Below are 21,879 nucleotides of genomic sequence, written 5' to 3'. Positions count from 1 at the left end.
TTCTTCTGCCTCTCCTAATCTGCTACTGATTCCCTTTAGTGTTTTGATATTTGTTTCAGTGTAACCAGTATGGAGGTTAAAGCACAAAGCAGTAAATCCAAGTGTATCTACAAAAGTCAGTCAAAAGATGCATAAAATAAAAGGATATAAAAGAGTGACATCATATACATAAAATTTGAAGGGGGGATTAAAAGTTTAGTGCCTTTAGAATGAGTTCAAACTTAAGTGACCATCAGTTTAATATAAACTGCAATATGCATGTTACATATGAACCTAAGGTAACCACAAATCAAAAGCATATAATAGATACACAAAAAATAAAGAGAAAAGAATCCAAGCAAAGCACTAAAGAAAGCCATCAAACAACAAGGATGAGAGCAAGAGATGGAAGGTACACAGAAAAACTACCAAAACAACCATGAAACAAGTAACAAAATGGCAATAAGTACATACCTATCAATTATTTAAATATAAATGCACTTAATGCTCCAATCAGAAGATACAGGATAGCTGACTAGTTTAAGAAAAGAAGACCTATCTATACATGATTTTGGAGACTCACTTCAGATCTAAAGATGTGCTGAGTGAAGGGATAGTAAAACATTTATCATGCAAATGAAAGTGAAAAGAGCTGGGGTAGCAATATACTGTTGGATAAAATAGGCTTGAAAACAAAAACTGTAACAAGAGACAAAGACACTGCATAATGAAGGGAACAGTCCAAGAAGATGATAAAACAAGCGTAAATATTTACGCATCCAACATGGAAGCACCTAAATACATAAAACAACTATTAACAGAAATAAAGGAAGAAATTGCCAGTAACACAATAATAGTAGGGGACTTTAACCCCATTTACATCAGTGAATAGGTCTTTCAGACAGAATATCAAAGAAATGGTGGCTTTGAATGACATGTGGACCAAATGGACCTAATAGATATATTCGTAATGTTCTATCCAAAAAAACAACAAAATACACATTTTTTTCCCTGAGATTTTTATCTATTGAAAGCATATGAGTGAGTGAGCAAGGGGAGGGGGAAACGGAGAGTCCCAAGAATTCTGTGCTGAGTGTGGAGCCGGATGCAGGGCTTAATCCCATGACCCTGAGATTGTGACCTAAGCCAAAGTCAAGAGTTGGGCGCTTAACCAACCAAGCCACCCAGATGTCCCTGGAATATACATTCTTAAGTGCACATGGAACATTCTCCAGAATAGATCACATTAGGCCAAAAAAACAAGTCTCAATAAAATTAAAAAATTTGACACCATATTTTCCAACTGGGTATCAGTCACAAGAAACTGTATCAGTCATAAGAAAAGTATGAAACTGGGTATCAGTCACAAGAAAAAGCTTGAGGGGCTCCCAGGTGGTTCAGTTGGTTAAGCATCTGCCTTCCACTAAGGTCCTGATCTCAGGGTCCTGGGATTGAGCCCCATGTTGTCAGGCTCCCTGCTTAGTAGGGAGCTTGCTTCTCCCTCTCCCTTGGCCCCTCCCCCTGCTTGTGCTCTCTCATGTTCTCTCACTCTCTCAAATAAATAAAATCTTTAAAAAAAAATCTTGGAAAGAACACAAATATGTGGGGACTAAATAGCATGCTACTAAACAGTGAATGGGTCAACCAAGAAATCAAAGAGGAAATAAAAAAATACATGGAGACAAATGAAAATGAAAACACAGTGGTTCAAAAACTTTGGGATACAGTAAAAAGTGTTCTAAGAGGGAAGATTGTAGCAATACAAGCCTATTGTAAGAAGCAAAAAATAAAACAAAAAAACTCAACCAACCTGACTTTACACCTATGGGAGCTTGAAAAAGTAGTAGAAGGAAAGAAATAATAAAAAGCAGAGCAGAAATAGAGACTAAAAAAATAGAACAGATTAATGAAACCAGGAGAGGTTCTTTGAGAAGATGAAAGAAATTGATTAACTTTTAGCTAGACATATCAAGAAAAAAAGAGGACTCAAATCAGAAATGAAAGAGAAATAAGCAACACCACAGAAAGGCAAAAGATTATAAGAATACTATGAAAAACTATATGCCAACAAATTAGACAAGCTAGAGGAAATGCATACATTCCAAGGAACCTATAACCTTACAAAACTGAATCAGGAGTAAAGGGAGAGGCTTCACAGGTGAATTCCACCAAACATTTAAAGGAGGGTTAATACCAGTTACTCTAAAATTATTCCAAAAAGTAGAAGAGGAAGGGAAGTTTCCAAATTCATTCTATAAAGCCAGCATTACCCAGAAACTAAAACCAGATAAAGACACCCCAATAAAACAACAGGGCACTATCTCTGATGAACATAGATGCAAAAATCCTGAATAAAATATTAGCAAACCAAATCCAGTATTTTTATAAATTATTCACCATGATAATTGGGATTTATTTCAGGAATGTAAGGGTGGTTCAGTATTCACAAATCAACATGATTCATCATATTAACAGGAGAAAGGATAAAAACTATTGGATCATCTCAACAGGTGCTGATAAAGCATTTGACAAACTTACAACCTCCATTCATGATAGAAACTCAATAGTTGGTTGAGAGGGAAAATACCTCAGCATAATAAAGGCTGTAGATGAAAAACCCTCCGCTAACATCATCCTCAGTGGTGAAAAACAGCTTTTCCTTTAAGGTCAGGAACAAGACAAGGATGGTCTAACACTGCTTCTATTCAGCATAGTACTGAAGTCCTAGCCATAGCAATCAGACAAGGAAAAGAAAAGGCTTCCAAATTGGTAAAGAAGTAAAACTTTCATTATTGGCAGATGACATGATACTGTATGTAGAAAATTCTAAAGAAGCCACCAAAAAAGCTAGAAATGACTGATGAATACTACTGATAAATGATTTCAGTAAAGTTGCAGAATACAAAATTAATATACAGAAATCTGTTGAGTTCCCTTACACTAATTATGAAGTAGCAGAAATAAATTAAGAAAAAATAATCCCATTTACAATTGCACCAAAAAGAATAAATACCTAAAAATAAACTCAACCTAGTAGGTGAATGACAAGTACTCTTAAAACTATTAAACATTGATGAAAGAAATTGAAGATGACACAAATAGATGAAAAGTTATTTTGTGCTCATGGATTGGAAGAACGAGTATTGTTACAATGTTCAACAATACAAGTGAAATGTACTACTACAAAGAAATGTAATGCAATATTTATAAAACACCAACACTTCCCACAGAACTAGAACATATAATCCTAAAATATGTATGGAACTGCAAAACACCCCAAATTGCAAAGCATCTTAAGAAAGAAGAACAAAACTGGAGATATCACAATCTCAAATTTTAAGGTATGTAACAAAACCAAAGTAATCAAAACAGTATGGTACTGGCAGAAAAAAGACACATAGATTAATGGAGCAGAATAGAGGGCCCAGAAATAAACCCACACATATATGGGCAATCTACAGCAAAGGAAGCAAGAATATATAATGTGGGAAAGACAATCTCTTCAGCTAATGGTGCTAGGAAAACTGAACAGTTAGATGCAAAAGAATGAAACTGGACCACCTTTTTACATAATATGTAAATTTTATGTAAATACATAAAAGTAAATTCAAAATGGATTAGGGACCTTAAATGTAATACTTGAAACCATAAAATTCCTAAAACATAGGCAGTAATTTCTTTAGCATTAGCCATGGCAATCTCTTTCTAGATATGTCTTCTCGGGCAAGGGAAACAAAAGCAAAATTAAACTATTGGGACTACACCAAAATAAAAGGTTTTTGCACAGTGAAGGAAATCATCAACAACAAAACAAGGCAACCTATTGAATGGGAGAAAATATTTGCAAATGATGTATCTGGTATGAGGCTAATAGTTTAAATATATAGAAAACTTACACTGTTCAGCACCAAAAAGCAGATAATCCAAAGATGGGCAGAGGGCTTGAGTAGACATACAGGTGGCCAACAGACGCATGAAAGATGCCCGACATCACTAACCATCAGGGAAATGCAAATTAAAGCCACAATGAGATATCACCTTATACCTGTCAGAATAGCTGAAATCAAAAACAAGAAATAACAAATGTTGGCAAGGATGTAGATAAAAGGAACCCATGTGCACTGTTGGTGGGAATGGAAGCTGGTGCAACCACTGTGGAAAATAGTATGGAGGTTCCTCAAAAAATTTAAAGTAGAATTACCATATGATCCAATAATTTCACTACTGGGTATTTACCCAAAGAAAACAAAAACACTAATTCAAAAAGATATATGCACCCATATGTTTATTGCAGGATTATATAACATAGCCATGATACGAAAGCAGCCCAAGTGTGCATTGATTGATGAGTGGATAAACAGGTATATATATATATATATATATATATATAAATAAACAAAATATATATGTAACCAAAAAAAAGTGTTTTTTATTCTCCATATATAGTGGAATATTACTCAGCCATAAAAAACAATGAACTCTTGCCATTTGCAACAACATGGACCTAGAGGGTATAATGCCAAGTGCAGTAAGTCAGTCAGAGAAGGATAAATACCATATGCTTTTCACTCATATGGAATTTATACACCTATGAAACAAAACAAATGAATAAACAACAACAACCAAAAAACCCCCTAAAAAACAGACTCTTAAATACAGAGAAAGAACTTGTGGTTGTCAGAGGGGAAGTGGGTGAGGGGATGGGTGAAATAAGGGATGGTAAGAGTACACTTATCATTATGAGCAGTGACTACTGAATCATTATATTGTACACCTGAAGCTGCAAATTATACCTTAATAAAACAAATTTTTTAAAAAGAACAACCAAAAAACGTGTTTTTTAAAGAATATGGAGAATAGGGGGTGCCTGGGTGGCACAGTCGTTAAGCATCTGCCTTCGGCTCTGTGATCGCAGCATTCTGGAATTGAACCCCACATCAGGCTTCTCCACTAGGAGCCTGCTTCTTTCTCTCCCACTCCCCCTGCTTGTGTTCCTTCTCTCGCTGGCTGTCTCTCTCTGTCAAATAAATAAATAAGATCTTAAAAAAAATATGGAGAATAGATAATCTTCAAATTGAGAGAATGTATTTTAAAATATATATGATCCCAAATGATTATCCAGAGTGTGTTAGAATTCTTAAAATTCAATAGACAAAGACAGTCCCTTTTAAAAATCACCAAAAGCCAGGGACGTGGTTTTTGGAAAAGAGGAAATCCAAATGACTAATAGACAAATGAAAAAAATGTTTAACCTTATTATTAATTAGGAAGATGTAAGTTAAAACCACAGTGAAATGTTTCATAGATGTTGTTTTATGTTCTCAGTGTTGTTTCTGTATCATTGATTTTTACTATATATTATTTATTTTTTCTGTTTACTTTGGATTTAATTTGCTCTTGTTTTCTAGCTTCCTAAGGTTGGAACATATTATTCACTAGTAAACCTTTCTTCCTTTTACAGTTATTTAAAGCTATAAATTTCTCTAAGCTTTTTTTCACCACTGAGGATGATGTTAGCGGAGGGTTTTTCATCTACAGCCTTTATTATGCTGAGGTATTTTCCCTCTCAACCAACTATTGAGTTTCTATCATGAATGGAGGTTGTAAGTTTGTCAAATGCTTTATCAGCACCTGTTGAGATGATCCAATAGTTTTTATCCTTTCTCCTGTTAATATGATGAATCATGTTGATTTGTGAATACTGAACCACCCTTACATTCCTGAAATAAATCCCAATTATCATGGTGAATAATTTATAAAAATACTGGATTTGGTTTGCTAATATTTTATTCAGGATTTTTGCATCTAAGCTTCTTTTTAGTTCTTATAAAGTGGTGTGATCAAAATATGATTTAATGTGGTTTAATTGAAATGAAATGTTGAGCCAAAGGGATATAATTTTTTTTCAACATTCATTAATGATTATGTTCTAGACTTTGTGAGAATGAAAAAGTGCCAATTTGGGAAGAGATTTTAAAGAAACAGTTCATAGTGTCAGTGTGATAGAAATAGGAACATTAACAAGGAAAAAATGAAAGGGAATGATATTGGGATTAGATTTGAAAATGTTGACTGGTGTCATGGTGTCTCTTCATGTAAAATGTCTTTAATCTTCTCTCTAAATCCTGGAGATGGTAAGAAAGCCGGTAATGTAGATTTTAGGTTACTTAGTGTAGAAGGGAGAATTAAAACTGGAAAAATTATTGAACTTTTAAGGTATAGAAAAACAGAAGAGGGTACAAAAAAGAAAAGAATGCCCACTAGTACTTATTGGGAGAAAAAATAGGTGTGGTTATATATAGTTTCACTTGAAGAAGCCAAGAAGATAAATGGTTTCTGGGATCATGATCCACAAAAGGACGTATTATCAACTTTAATTTTTGTTTCTACTGGTTTCTTAATTTTTCTAAGGTCATATTCATCCTTAAAAAAAACCTTACCTTAACTGTTCATCTCCTTCTACCATCCAGACTGCAGTTCATATTGATATAAATAGGAGGTGAGAAAGTTGAAGTGCCAAGGGTTCTTTCCAGAAACTTGGCTGAAGGGAACCCTTCCTGATTCAACTTCCTCTCTTACTCTTGGCAATATGAATTGTAGATAAATGTATACTTCTGAAAGACGTTATTAAGGTGTGTTAGTTTTTTATATATTCTATAGACATGTTTATCAGTAATACACATCTGCATTTTATTCCCTCTAAGTCTTTGTTTTGGAGTGTTTCAAACCTTTAGAAAAGTTGCAAGAATAATATAATGAACACCAGTATACTCTTCACCTAGATTGAACAGTTGTTAACATCTTATCACATTCGCTTTTTTCCCTCTATATGTAATACATTTATAGATGTACATAAAATATGTGCGATTTCCTGAACAATTTGAGAGTTAGTTGTAGACATTACACCACTTCATCACTACATCTTTTATCCTGTATCTCCTAAAAATAAGTGTATTCTCCTCCATAACCATTACTATCAAACACAGGAAGTTTAGCATTGATAGAATGCTCTTATCTAATATACAGTCCATGTTTAGATGTCTCCCAATTACCATAATTCCTTTAAAACTTTTTATTTTTTTTGATACCAGCTCTAACCAAGGATTAAATATTGCTTTTAGAATTAATGTATTTTAATGTTCTTTCATTTAGATGGGTTCCTCAGCCTTTTTTCTTTCATGACATTGACATTTTTGAAGCATCCAGGTTAGTAATTTTGTAAAATTTCCCTCAGTTTAGGTTTGCCTGGCATTTCCACGTGATTAATTTCAGGTTAAGTATTTTGGCAGTAATATTACTTAGGTGATGTTGTACACTGTTCAGTACATTACCTCAGGAGATATAATGATGTCAGTTCTAGAATTGGTCATTTGGTTATCAAGATGTGTACCATATTTCTTCATTGTAAAGGTACCTTTTTCCCATTGTAATTAATGAGTGATCTCTGGAGTGACAATATGAAACTGCTCCCCATAGTATTCACTCAATGTTTTAGCCTTTATTGATGATATTTGCCTGAATATATTACTAACATGGTGATTATATGATGGTAATTTTTTTATTTGTTCCCTTTATGTTAATTACTTTGCATTCTTTTATTAGAAAAAAACTTTCTTTCTTTCTTTCTTTCTTTCTTTCTTTCTTTCTTTCTTTCTTTCTTTCTTTCTTTCTTTTAGGGTCAGTATGGACTCTGGAATGGATTCCTTTTCATTCCTGCCATTATTCCTTTTTTTAAAAAAATTATTTATTTATTTATTTATTTATTTTAGGGAGAGCATGGGGGGAAGAACGGAGAGAAAGGGAGAGAGAGAATCTCAAATAGACTTCCCACTGAGTGCAGGGCCCTATGCAGGGCTTGATCCCATGACCCTGAGATCATGACCTGAGCCAAAACCAAGAGTTGGACACAGCCACCTGAGCCACCTGGCACCCCTGTCATTATTCATTTTGATGTTCAAAATGTCTCAAATCTGGTCAGGATGACTCATGTACAACTGATATGTCCCCATCTGTTTAGCACTTTTCATACTTTATGACACAACAAGGTGGTCTACTTGCTCCTCTCTTTTTTTTCTTGGATGTCCATTTTTTTTTACTGTAGATATATATATATATTTCACTGTGTTAACCATTTTTAAGTGTACAGTTTTTGCTTGCTTTTTAAATGTGTCCTTCCCTGGTTCTGTCCTTGATCTCTTCTCTTATTACTTTGTTATCTTGTAGTATCTTGTCCACAAGTAAGAGAATCTACTCCCAGGTGTTTGTCATTAACTGTATGCTAATGACTTTCCAGTGTCTGTGAGTATCTAGCAATATATAACTAGTCTATTAGATTTTGCAGCTGTCTCTCTTGTTCCTCAGATATCTCATTTATGTTGTCTCCATTTAAAGAAATTAAAGGAACCTATCCCAAATTTGTCTCCTATATTTTTAAATTTAGTTTGAATACCTCAGGATTCTTTATCAACTTCTAACTTCCAACATGCAATTTGTCACTAAGCCCTCTCCATCCTTTCCTATTCTTTCCTACTGTCTTACAATAGTTCTGGCCTGCATCATCTGTCCATGTGGTTTGTACACTAGGTTCTTGGCTCTAGTTTATTCTCTTTCTAGCTTTCCTCTTGTCAGAGTAGTCTTCTTCCTTTCTTTCTCCTTTCTTCCTTTCTTCCTTTCTTCCTAGCAAGTAAGGGAATTTATTACTAGAAGTCCAAGAAGCAGTCCTTGCTTTCAGGCAGGTCTTTATATGAAACTTAAGAGAATGATTTTGCATCTGTATGCTCCCTATCTTTGGTGTGCTTTCTTCTATGTTAATTTCATTTTCAGTCAGGCTTTCTCCTTGTGATTGCAATGATGGGTACAGTTTCAGGCTTACATTATTTTCAAAGTAAATGATCCCAAGGAAAAGAATGTAAATCCTTCAAATTTCTAAGGTATAGATATGACCTTTCTATATTTTTCTTAATGCTAATCAGTGCTTCTTTACTCACCCCTCCAAGATAAAGTGCAAATTCCTTGGCAAATAATAATTTATGATTTGGCTCTTACATAACTATCTTCATTGTGCCACTGCTTTCAGACTTAAATTTTATACACCACCATTACTACATTGCATGCTTTGTTCCCTCTGCAGTATCTTTTCATATGGTTTGTTTGCCAAACTCCTTTTCATCTTTTAGATTGCAAAACCTAATTCAAATATTATACTCTCAGGAAATACTTCTTTGATAGCTTTTATTGTTATGTACTCCAGAAAAATCACTCTTTGCTTCTACTCTTGTACCTCATATGTGCCTATTTTTAACTCTCATACTGAAATGTAATTCGTGTTTATAAGTATTTCTTATCCATTTGATTATTAAGATTCTTTGGCCCCTTTTTGAGGAAGACAAGGTATAAATTTTTTAAAAAACCAAAAATTAGATTTGAATGTACAGTAGTTGTGGTAGATTAGCTAATTCATATGAATCCTCCTGCTAAGAACAATTAGGAAGGTTGGTTTTTTTAAAAAATCTTTGTGAAGGCACAGGAGAGCTAACGATATAGTAAAGAATTGTGTGGTCAAAATCTGGAAGAAGGAAATCTAAAGAAGACTGGCATCAGTGTCTGCATTTCCTTAGAGGCACCTGTCAGTTCCAGAAAAAGCAACTGAGAGGCAGAAAAGAGATTAAAAAAAAAAAAATTCATGGGGCTGGGGTGACAAAAATTGGAATTCAACAACTAGAGGGAAGGGGACCTTCCAGTAAACCTTCCAGGCTTTGGGAACTTTAAAAGATCTGCTTTCAGTGGTCAGCTTCTAATAATTTTAATCTTTCATTGACTCGACATTCTGATGCCTGTAGCCACTTAACTGAAGCAAACAAATCCTTTCTGGAGGAAAATAGCATCCTAGGCCTCAAATTTTTTTTTTTAATTTTAATGATTTTTTTAAATTATATTATGTTAATCACCATACAGTACATCCCCGGATTCCAATGTAAAGTTCGATGCTTCATTAGTTGCGTATAACACCCAGTGCACCATGCAATACGTGCCCTCCTTACTACCCATCACCAGACTATCCCATTCCCCCACCCCCCTCCCCTCTGAAGTCTTCAGTTTGTTTCTCATAGTCCATAGTCTCTCATGTTTCATTCCCCCTTCTGATTACCCCCCTTTTCTTTATCCCTTTCTTCCCCTACCGATCATCCTAGTTCTTATGTTCCATAGATGAGAGAAATCATATGATAATTGTCTTTCTCTGCTTGACTTATTTCACTTAGCATTATCTCCTCCAGTGCCGCTAGGCCTCAAATTTTTAATAATAATGTCTGCCTCTCAAAAAATAACCAGGCATATTAAGAAGACAAGATGATGTGGTAGGAAAAACAAACAAAAAAGAAAGAAACAAGAACTAGACCCATAGAGATTCAGATAAGAGTTATCAAACAGATTTTAAGTTAGCTATTGGTAATATGATTAAAAAAACAACAACAAAGGTGGAGAATTTCAGTAGAGAACTAAAATCTTTTAAAAAGAACCAAATGGACATTCCAGAAATGAAAAGTATAATAACTGAGCATAGTGGGTTGCCTTAACAGTAGAGAAGTACAGCTGAATGCAGAATTACTAAACTATACATCAAGAGACTCCAGAGTGAAGCATGGAGCAAAAAAGGTGGAAAATACAGAAAGTAGTATAAGACACAGGAGATACAGTCAAAAGATCTAACATATACTCAGAAGAGAGAGGAGTGAGAGAATAAGGCAGAAGTAATATTTGAAGAGATTATGAGTGGCATTTTGCCAAAACTGATGAGGAGTAACTTAAGAAGTCCTAAGAACTCCAAAGACTATAAATCAAGGAAATCCACATCAAGGCCATCATTGTAAAACTGCTAAAAGCAAATAGGAAAAGCCAGAGAAAAAGGATAGATTACTTTAAAAGCTACAGTTGTGGGGCGCCTGGGTGGCACAGCGGTTAAGCGTCTGCCTTTGGCTCAGGGCGTGATCCCGGCGTTACGGGATCGAGCCCCCACATCAGGCTCCTCCACTATGAGCCTGCTTCTCCCTCTCCCACTCCCCCTGCTTGTGTTCCCTCTCTCGCTGGCTGTCTCTATCTCTGTCAAATAAATGAATAAAATCTTTAAAAAAAAAATAAAAGCTACAGTTGTTTAAAATTTTTTTTTAATTTTATTTATTTTAGAGCACAAGCAGGGGGAAGGGCAGAGGAAAAGGGAGATAATCTCACGCAGATTCTGCACTGAGAGCAGAGCCGGACACGGGGCTTAATCCCACAACCCTGAGATCACAACCTTAGCTGAAATCAGTCAGACGTTTAACTGACTGAACCACTCAGGTACCCCAGAGCTCTACAGTATTTTGTTTTTTGGTTTTTTTTTAAAAAAATAAGCCTTACAGCTAACTTCTCAGCAGAAATAATGGAATCCAGGAGGCAATGAGATGATATAATCACAGTACTGAAAAGGAACTAGTGTTCACGAATAAGGTAAATAAATCATTGATTTGTATACTTAAAATAGGCGAATTTTATGGTATATGAATTATATCTCAATGAATGTGTTTAAAAATGAAGGTAAAATAATTTCAGCCATGTGAAAACTGAGCAAGTTTATTTTCAGCAGATCTGCTTTAAAGAAAATATTAAAGGGAGTTTTTTAGGCATAGGAGAGATAGTCAAAAGATTTTAAAAATGACTTGAAAGTGATTCCAGAAGGAAGATTGAAGATACAGAAAAGAATGAAGGGCATGTAAAGGGTAAACATATTTGTAGATTTGAATAAATATTGACAATAAATACAACAAAGCTGTGTAGGTCTATTGATAAAGTGGATTTTTTAATAAAGATTTTATTTGACAGCAAGAGAGGGAACACAAGCAAGGGGAGTGTGAGAGTGTGAGAGGGAGAAGCAGGCTCCCTGCCGAGCAGGGAGCCCGACGTGGGGCTCGATCCCAGGACCCCGGGATCATGACCTGAGCCGAAGGCAGACCTTAGCAGCTGAGCCACCCAGGTGCCCCTAAAATGGATTTTTTTAAGGCAAAAAGAATTATTCAAGATGAAAAGATGAAAAGGGACACTTTATAAGTATAAAAGGTTTAGTTACCACAGAAAATATAATACTTCTAAATGCATATGCATCTAATAACAGCATCAAAATACATAAGATAAAAATTGACAGGTACAGAAAACCAAATTTATAATCATAGTGGGAGATTTTGAGACACCTTTCTTATCAAGAAAGGTGCAAGATTTAGCGAGAAGATAAAAAAAATCCGTAAGGATGTAGGAAATGCAAACGATAAAGAAACTGCTTAATTGACATAATGAAATACTGCATCAACATCTGTAGAATACACATTTTTTCAAGCGCACATTGACCCTTATCTCCTACCGTATGCAAAGAATCAATTCTACATGTATTGTGATTCTAAATGTGAAAGGCAAAATAATAAAAATTTCTAGAAGATGAGATACTATCTATATGATATTTGAGTAGGGAAAGGTGTGTGTGTGTTGCTTTTTGCTTTTATGCCCTCATGCTCCCCAAACTTTTAACAATAGAATATGTTAATTTCATAATCAGATGAAAAATTTTAAAGGGAAGGTATACAGCATCTATAGGAAGGGGAAAGATTGTCTTTTTTAAAATTTTTATTTATTTTGAAATTTTTATTTAAATTCTAGTTAGTTGACATGCAGTGCAGTATTGGTTTCAGGAGAATTCAGTGATTCATCTCTTACGTACAACACCCAGTGCTCATCACAAGGACCCTTCTTAATACCCATCACCCATCCAGCCCATCCCCAATCACCTCCATCCATCAACCCTGTTTGTTCACTATCATTAGGCATCTCTGGTGGTTTGTTTCCCTCTCTCTTTTTTCCCCCTTTTTCCCCCTTCCCCTATGTTCATCTGTTTTGTTTTTTAAATTCCACATAGAGTGAAATCATATGATATTTGTCTTTCTCTAGCTCCATCCATGTTGTTGCAAATGGCAAGATTTCATTCTTTTTTATGGCTGAGTGATAGTCCATGTATATATGTATGTGTATATATATATATACACACACACACACCACCTTTTCTTTATCCATTCATTACTTGATGAACATTTGGGCTTTTTCCATAGTTTGGCTATTGTTGATAATGCTGCTATAAACATTGGGTTGCATGTACCCCTTCGAATCTGTATATTTGTATCCTTTTGGTAAATACCTAGTGCAATTGCTGGATTGTAGAGTAGTTCAAGGTTTAACTTTTTGAGGAACGTCCATACTGTTTTCCAAAGTGGTTGCACCAGTTTGCATTCCCAGCAACAGTGCAGGAGGGTTCCAAAAGGGGAAAGATTTCTTAAACAGGAAATTACACAATGAAGGAAATGACCTATAAACTGTACTACATTAAAAAGAACTTTTTTCACCAAAAGACACCATAAGAGAGTGAAAAGGCAAGTTCCTTCTTCCATGGAGTGAAAGAAGACATAACTTTTTTTTTTAAGATTTTATTTATTTATTGGATGGAGAGAGACACAGAGAGAGAGGGAACACCAGCAGAGGGAGTGGGAGAGGGAGAAGCAGGCTTCCCACTGAGCAGGGAGCCTGATGCGGGGCTCGACCCCAGGACCCTGGGATCATGACCTGAGCTGAAGGCAGACGCTTAATGACTGAGCCACCCAGGCGCCCCTACAACATTTTATAAAGAGCTCTCATAAATCAATAAGAGAAAGAAATCTGTAGAAAAGTGAGTAATAGAATTGGGGGCACTTGAGTGGCTCAGTCCGTTAAACATCTGCCTTCAGCTCAGGTCATGGTCCCAGGGTCCTCGGTGGAGCCCTGTGTTGGGCTCCCTGCTCAGTGGAGAGCCTGCTTCTCCCTCTCCCTGCCCCCCATTTGTGCTCTCTCGATATCTTTCTTTCTCTCAAATAAATAAAATCTTTAAAAAATGAGTAATAGAATTGAATAGTCATCTCACAAAAGAGGCTATCCAAAAAAAAATATATTAAATGTTTTTAGCATATTAGTAATCAGAGAAATGCCAATTAAAACCATAATGTGATTACACATAGATCTACCAGAGTGGCTATATATTTAGTTTTGAGATACATTTTGAGATTTTATTTTGATATGTAGAGTTCTAGGATGTTGGAAAAATAGTACAGAGAGGTCCAGTGTACCCTTCACCCAGTTCCCTCCAAAGTTTATATCTTATGTAATTGAAGCACACTATTAAAATCAGGATATTGACATTTCTTATCACAAATGTGTGTATAGTTTTTTTTTTTTTAAGATTTTATTATTTGAGAGAGAGAGACAGGGATAGTGAGAGAGAGCACGAGCAAGGAGGAGAGGGAGAAGCAGGCTCCCTGCTCAGGGAGCCCCATGTGGGGCTCAATCCCAGGATGCTGGGATCATGATCTGAGCTGAAGGCAGACACAGACCAACTGAGCCACCCAGGCGCCCTGTGTATGTAGTTTTATGTCATTTTGTCACATGTATAGATTCATGTAACTACCATCACAGTCAAGACACTGAACTATTTTATCACCACACAGATCTCCTTTGTGCTGTTAGACTCATATTCATGTGCCTCCCCTTCATTGTTCCTAATCCCTGGTAACCACTAATCTGTTCTCCATCTCTATAATTTTGTCATTTTGGTAATGTTCTATAAGTAGAATCATAGAGCATTTGATCTTTTGAGATTGATATTTTTAAGATTTTATTTGAGAGAGAGAAAGAGCACACAAGCAGGGGGAGGGGCATATGGATAGACATAGTTTGGTCCTTTTTAGAATGACTACATATTTTTTAACCTGACCATACCAAATGTTGGTGAGGATGTAGAGCACTATGTACTGCTAGTGGGAACATAAATAGGTACAACCCCGTGAAAAAGTATTTGGCATTTTCTACTAAAGTCGAAGCATACCACCCTATTCAACAATTTCAGTTCTAGTAAACATTCAATAAAATGTGTGTCTCTGGGGTGCCTCGGTACATCAGTCAGTTGAGCATCCTGACTCTTGGTTTTAGCTCAGGTCATGATCCCTGGATCATGAGATCAAGCCCCACATTAGGCACCAGAGTCTGCTTAAGATTCTCCCGCCCCCCCCACTTTCTCTAAAATAAATAAATAAAATCTTTAAAAAATGTACTTGTCAGAAAGAGAACTGTTTTGTAAAAAAATATTTATAGCAACATTGTTTGTAATTGCTATAATCTGGAAAGGAATTGAATGCTTATTGACAGTGTAATGGATTTTTTAAAATTATAGTGTGATCATACAATAGAATACCATAGAGCAGGGATGAGGAGATTTTTTGTGTGAAGAGCTACATAGTAAATATTTTAGTCGTAATGGGTCATACATTATGCCAACTACTCTGCAGTTGTAGCAATGAAGCAGACATGCAGTTAAGCAAATGGGTATGGTGGTGGTCCAATGAAACTATAAAAACCTGTTTGGCCTTTGGGGGCTGTGGTTTGCTGACCTCTACTATTGTGTTACAGACTATAATGAATCTCGTAAAGATAATTTTGCATACAAGAAACCATACATTATGATTACATTTTTATAAAGTTCAAAACTGGGCAAAATAAACCTATAGTATTGAAGTGAGCTAATTGTCTTTAAGGAGAGGAAGAGAGTAGTGACGGGAAGGGGCATAAAAGTTACTTCTAGGGTGCTGGTAATATCTTTACCTGAATGGTGATTACACAAGTCTGTTCACTTTTGATTACTCATTGAGATATATACTTACGATTTATACACTTCTCTAGTGTGTATATGTATATATGTGTATGATACCTTAATGAATTAGTTTAAAAAGTTAAAACAGAAACACATCACTTGTGTTTCCATCAGGTTAGAACTATATTATTTATCTCTGCCATGTTATAATCATAGCAGTAATTTTTTTTTAAGTAGGAATTGCTAATAGCAAGATAAGGGATAGTGAGAAGTAATGACTGAATTAGCTTGAAGACTTATTGAAGACTTTTGGGAAAGCAGCATTGTATAGGTACAAAAGCTGAAGTAATCATTTTTTTAAAGATTTTAGTTATTTGACAGAGAGAGAGATAGCAAGCTCAAGCAGGAGGAGAGGCAGGCAGAGGGAGAGGGGGAAGCAGTCTCCTGGCTGAGCAGAGAGCCTGACTCAGAGCTCAGGCCCAGGACCCCAGGATCATGACCTGAGCTAAAGGCAGACGTCTAACCAACTGAGCTATCCAGTCGCCCCTGAAGTAATTTAATGTATTTTCATGAAAACGTGATAGATCCTAGTTTAAAAGACTAGCAGGATCTAATGAATGGTTTGAGCTGACAACTATTCATGTTTGAAGGCAGAAGGGAAAGCTTGTTTGTTTAGCTGTTAAGAGCAAGGTACTATGACTGTTTTGTAATGATGGTATTTAGTTTGGTCCATCTGACAATTTTGTTATTTTTTTTTACCTGCTAAAACCCTCTTTGGATGTTGTTCTGTAATGGGTCATGGACCCATTAACACTGATGTAGGTGTGGGATATAGGGTTTATTGGAGGAAACTAGAGTGCAGGGAGTCTCTCAAACTCTTTTTTGACTTCACAGCTTAGGCCAGACATGAATGGTCCTCACACACAATGGCCAAATGACCTTACGCTAAAGACTGGCCTCCACTCCGTAATCCTCTCTCTATATGTAGGTCGGGGCAGAGAACATTTAAGCGACTATGTAACAGTTGTTAGAAAGGGGAAGCTTCAGCAGCCCAAGAGGCAGGGATGGCTTGTTCTTCCTTCGAGCTCAAAAAACTCAGACCTACTGAGCCTTCTTGCTGCTAACCTTATAAATGGGGTTTGGAAATGAACCTCCTGGGCCATCTAGATTTATCTTTCATCACATGTTTCCCATTATTAGAAAATGAAGTGAAAACTTCTTGTGCTGGTATAAAGGTCTTCTAACAGCTTTCTCCCATTTGTATGTCAGGCCTTTTTGCCACTGATTCTACACAGATTTTCTCATTAACTGAATTATTTTCTAATAAGTCATTGCTTATTCTAAGCTTCTCATCTTTGCTCACATTACCTGATTTGGAATGCTTTTCCCTTTCTCTAAATTTCTCATTCTTGTCCCATCTCTTCTGTGATGCCTCCCTGATTATCTCAATTCATATACCAAATATTACCACTTTTCAAATGCTGCCTAGTATTATTAATTTTTATGTGTACCTTTCTTTTTTCCGTCTAACTTGTAAATTCCTTAAGGGTAGGGAACATACATTAGATTACTTTGTACTAGTGGACTTGTGTGTAAATGCTCAACAAATAATGAATGATTAGAATGTATGCTCTTAAATGTATTTTATTTAAATAATACTCGTAATATTTTGGGTTTCTCTGTGCCTCTTTTAGATACTGAACATTAATTGTTAATAAGTATGATGCTGGATTCTTTATTAGGACATTTTTTATTCTGTTGCAGTTAAACTCATTTTTTGAGATTGGTAACGATTGTTGTTTGTTGGTTACTGTACTAGCCAGTTTAATAATTAGATTCCTCCATTCTACTTCAGCAAGAAGTTGAGAACTTTAAGAAGCTAAATCTCATTAGTAAAGAGCAGTTTGAAAACCTAACACCTGAACTTCCTTTTGAGCCAAACCAAGAAGTTCCTGTAGCGCCTTCCCAGTCCACGCAAGGTATGTAAATCTGCTTTTGTGTGTGATAGTTTCTGAATAGTATTAAAGCAGTTCTAAATTGTTTTAAAAGTTTGCTTTTTTATCTGTGGAAAACATTTAGGTGTCTGGTAAAAGACTAGAATTTTAAAACTCAACTTTTATTTATCCTTTGGTGAACTTCAGAACATTTTAGAGACTTGAAAGTACAGATTGTAAATTTGTTAAATCAGCCTTATAGTATGTATAATCCCACCGTACTCTTGGTGAATAGGTAGGTAATCCCAGAGGTTATCTAGGAGTCATCTGTTGTAACACCTGATCATGCTCAACCCCAGATGCTTACAGAAAAGCAAGCAGAAGTGGTTGGTTCTTTATGTGTCTCATTTGATTTTGAGATCGCTGGGAATGTTTCTCTTCTTGAAATAAAGAAAATTTTTCACTGACTTGCTGATTCCTTAAAATATGCCACCAACATCATTCTTTTGTCCTAATGCCTTAGGTTAGTGTGAACATGTAAATACATTTGGGAAATACATAAATCCAATATTTTCAGGCAAGTGTAAGTGATTTTGTTATAGTTTTTAAATCCAACATTTTCAGGCAAGTGTAAGTGATTTTGTTATAGTTTTTCATGAAGGCAGGTTAAAGAAGAACTTTGAATTTGGAAAGCTTAAGCATATGCCAAAATAAAACAAATTGTGTAACGTAATGAAACCCCCAGCTATCCATTTGTTACTTAATTTCATAGCCAATTTCATTTCTTCTCAGCTCCACTCATTGTCTTTACTCCCACTAGATAATTTTGAAGCAAACTTCTAATAATTATTATTAATATTTTTTCATTCCTACATATTTATGTATGTGTCCTTAAAAAGAACTCTTTTAAACACATAAATAACACATACCATTATCACATCTAAAATTAATATTAATTCCTTAATATCAAATATGTAATTAGTGTTCACATTTCCTCAATTATCACTTAAAAAAAATTGGGATCCATGTAACTTTGAACATTCCTAGGTTGATATGTCTCATTTAATCTATAGGTTCAAAGCAATTTTTTTCCTTGCAATTTATTGTTGAAGGAACTGGGTTTTGTCCTATAGAATGTCTCTCATTCTGGATTTTGCTAATTGTATCTCCATGGTTTCATTCAGCCTGTTTTCTGGTCCTGAATTTTTTGCTACTGTTATTTTGATACAGAGCCTTGATCAGATTGAGGCTTAAATTTTTGTGAAAATGTGTCATAGGTAATTATTGAATATTTCTACCAGGAGGCACATAATGCTCAATTGTCTCTCTTGTTGTGGCTTTAATAGCCATTGATAATCCTTGGTTGGAGCTTTTATGTTACAAGGGGCTGCAAAATGGTGATAATTCTGTTTTTATCATTGCTTCTTAAATTTAGTAGATAGAATACTTCCATAAAGAGAAATCCCCCTAATTGACTATTCGTTTATCCTGAGATAAAGTTCTTACAGGAAAGAGAGTAAGTGCTCAATTTTTTCTCTTCGATTACTAGTTTTCAAAGTAATGAGCTGGTTCCCTAACATCTTTCATTGATCACCAATGAGGTTTAGGTTTTTTATTCATTTTAAATTATCATTATGGTTTCATAAATGCATTAGATGTGTTTCACTGTAGTTAATTTTTTTTAAGATTTTATTTGAGAGAGAGGGAGTGAGCATGAGTGGGGGTGGGGGGAGCAGAGGGAGAGAGAGAAGCTGACTCCCCACTGAGCAGGGAGCCAACATAGGTCTTGATCCCAGGACCCCGAGATCATGACCTAAGCTGAAGGCTGATGCTTAACTGACTGAGTCACCCAGGCGCCCCTATTGTAGTTATTCTTACTTTTCCTACTCATCAGTTTATTGGCTTTTAGCTCCAAGTCCACCTTTCATTGCTTTCTTCTGTGATAGTGGAGTTGGACATGTTTGCTAGCAGGCATGATGATAAGTTTTGTCATTACTTGAGTTGCTACTGAGTTGGTTATTGTTTCTAGGCTTTTTCCATTGAAAGAGTTTAGAAGTTTTTTTTTTTTAAGAAAAATACATTATAGGGGCGCCTGGGTGGCTCAGTCGTTAAGCGTCTGCCTTCGGCTCAGGGCGTGATCCCGGCGTTCTGGGATCGAGCCCCACATCAGGCTCCTCCTCTGGAAGCCTGCTTCTTCCTCTCCCATTCCCCCTGCTTGTGTTCCCTCTCTCGCTGCCTGTCTCTATCTCTGTCAAATAAATAAATAAAATCTTTAAAAAAAAAAAAAGAAAAATACATTATAAACTCATGTTGATATTTTCTGTTCAACTTTAGGATTAAAGGTTTTCATTTTAATTTGTTTGATTTTGTATTTGTACTGCTTTCTACTTACTATGAAAAAAAAATCTTTGTTCCTAACTACAGTAGCAGAATTATTTACTTGTTTATCCTTTAATAAAATAGTTTAAGAATAACAATATTAAATACTACTATTACTATGAATACTGAAGGGTGACTTCTTTTAAATCTCTTTAAACTTTTATTTTTTTTTAAAGATTTTATTTATTTTTTTGAGAGAGAGAGTGAGTGAGAGAGCACAAGCCTGGTGCAGGGGCAGAGGGAGAGGAAGAAGCAGGCTCCCCACTGAGCAGGACTCTGGGATCATGATCTGAGCTGAAGGCAGATGCCTAACTAACTGAGCCACCCAGGTGCCCCTAAGTCTCTTTAAACTTTTAAACAACTTTGTACTTAAAAAAATTTTTAAGTTCTTATAGTATTCCTTAAGTATTTTCAGCCTAATTACAAGATATTTTGTCTTGAGTATATTAAAATTGATAATTTATGTACATCATGGAGAGAATGGAAGTCCCAAATTAGGAGATCAATTTTACAGTGCATAAAAGTAACAAAAAGTAGTATCATAAAAATCTAGAACTGTAAAAATCAGTATGAAAAAATGTTAATGTCAATAGAAAAAATAGTAAATGAAACATTAAAGTGGAAATTTATACAGAGAAAAACTGAAGGTCAGTAATATGAAAAGATGCTCTCGTCTTTACTTTGTTGAGATTTGCCAGTTGAAACCACAGTGACATATCCTATTATAACCCTACAGTTTCACTTCAACAGATATTCTTATAAATGTTTACTAAAAGACCATTTATAATAACATTGTTCATAATAGAAAAAAACAAATGAAAATTTTAAAATGCCCATTTATAGTAGACTGTATTATAAGATGTGCTATATTCATATAAAGGAAAAATACACAGCAGTGTAAATGAAAGAACTAAAGCTGCATGTGACAAAATGGGTTAATCTTAAAAATAGATGTAATTGAATCTGGAATAAAATATAAAGCTGAAATTAAATTTGATTTTTAATATGGAAATGTTCAGATAAATCAAAAGTAGAGAGGACTGTTTAATGAACCCCCATGTAGTTATCTTACCTAATTTCAACTGTTAACAGTTTGACATTCTTTTTTCACCTGTACCTTGTTCCCCATGTTTCTAGTATTTCATGTTGAATCTCATTTCATTCAAATAAATATTTCTTCTACAAGTACTTCGTTGTGTATCACGAACATATATATGTGCAGTTTATGTTTGGTTTTCGCTGATGTCTGGTATATATCTTTTTCAAATTGGTTATTTGAATCAGGAACAAAAAAAGTACATTCCATTTGATTGATAGGACAGTTAAGTTACTCTTAATCTGTAAGCATTCCTCCTCTCTTATTTTTCCATGCCAATGACTTGTTGAAGAAACTGGTTAATTTGTCATAAGATTTCTTATGATCCAGATTTACCTGTTTGTATCTTCATATCAATCATTATGTTCCTTTATCTCCCCTATTCCCTATGAACTAGTATTTAGATGTAGAAGATTTAGTATATTCAAGATTTTTATTTCTCTCAGGGCAAGACTGTTTCTTTTTTTTTTTTAATGAATTTTTTTTATTATATTATGTTAATCACCATACAGTACATCCCCGGATTCCGATGCAAAGTTCGATGCTTCATTAGTTGTGTATAACACCCAGTGCACCATGCAATACGTGCCCTCCTTACTACCCATCACCAGTCTATCCCATTCCCCCACCCCCTCCCCTCTGAAGTCTTCAGTTTGTTTCTCATAGTCCACAGTCTCTCATGTTTCATTCCCCCTTCTGATTCCCCCCTTTTCTTTATCCCTTTCTTCCCCTACGATCATCCTAGTTCTTATGTTCCATAGATGAGAGAAATCATATAATTGTCTTTCTCTGCTTGACTTATT

At 35.3% G+C, this 21,879-nt stretch overlaps 1 protein-coding gene across 6 annotated transcripts in view; it reads left to right on the top strand.

Annotated features, from left to right (window-relative positions):
• LARP1B (La ribonucleoprotein 1B) overlaps window positions 1–21,879 on the top strand; it is a 119,051-nt gene that overhangs the window by 71,835 nt on the left and 25,337 nt on the right. For all 6 annotated transcript variants that reach the window (XR_004625843.1, XM_034661628.1, XM_034661624.1 and 3 more), the window contains one exon: window positions 17,523–17,646. Coding sequence is in view for 5 of the 6 variants with exons in the window: in XM_034661628.1 (XP_034517519.1) it covers window positions 17,523–17,646 (124 nt within the window). In the remaining variant the exon portion in view is untranslated. The remainder of the gene's footprint in view (window positions 1–17,522; window positions 17,647–21,879) is intronic.

This window comes from Ailuropoda melanoleuca, chromosome 5, assembly GCF_002007445.2.
Source record: "Ailuropoda melanoleuca isolate Jingjing chromosome 5, ASM200744v2, whole genome shotgun sequence".
Classification (NCBI taxonomy): Eukaryota; Metazoa; Chordata; class Mammalia; order Carnivora; family Ursidae; genus Ailuropoda; species Ailuropoda melanoleuca.
The sequence above is the reverse complement of the archived record's forward strand: the minus strand, read 5'-3'. Positions and strand labels throughout refer to the sequence as shown.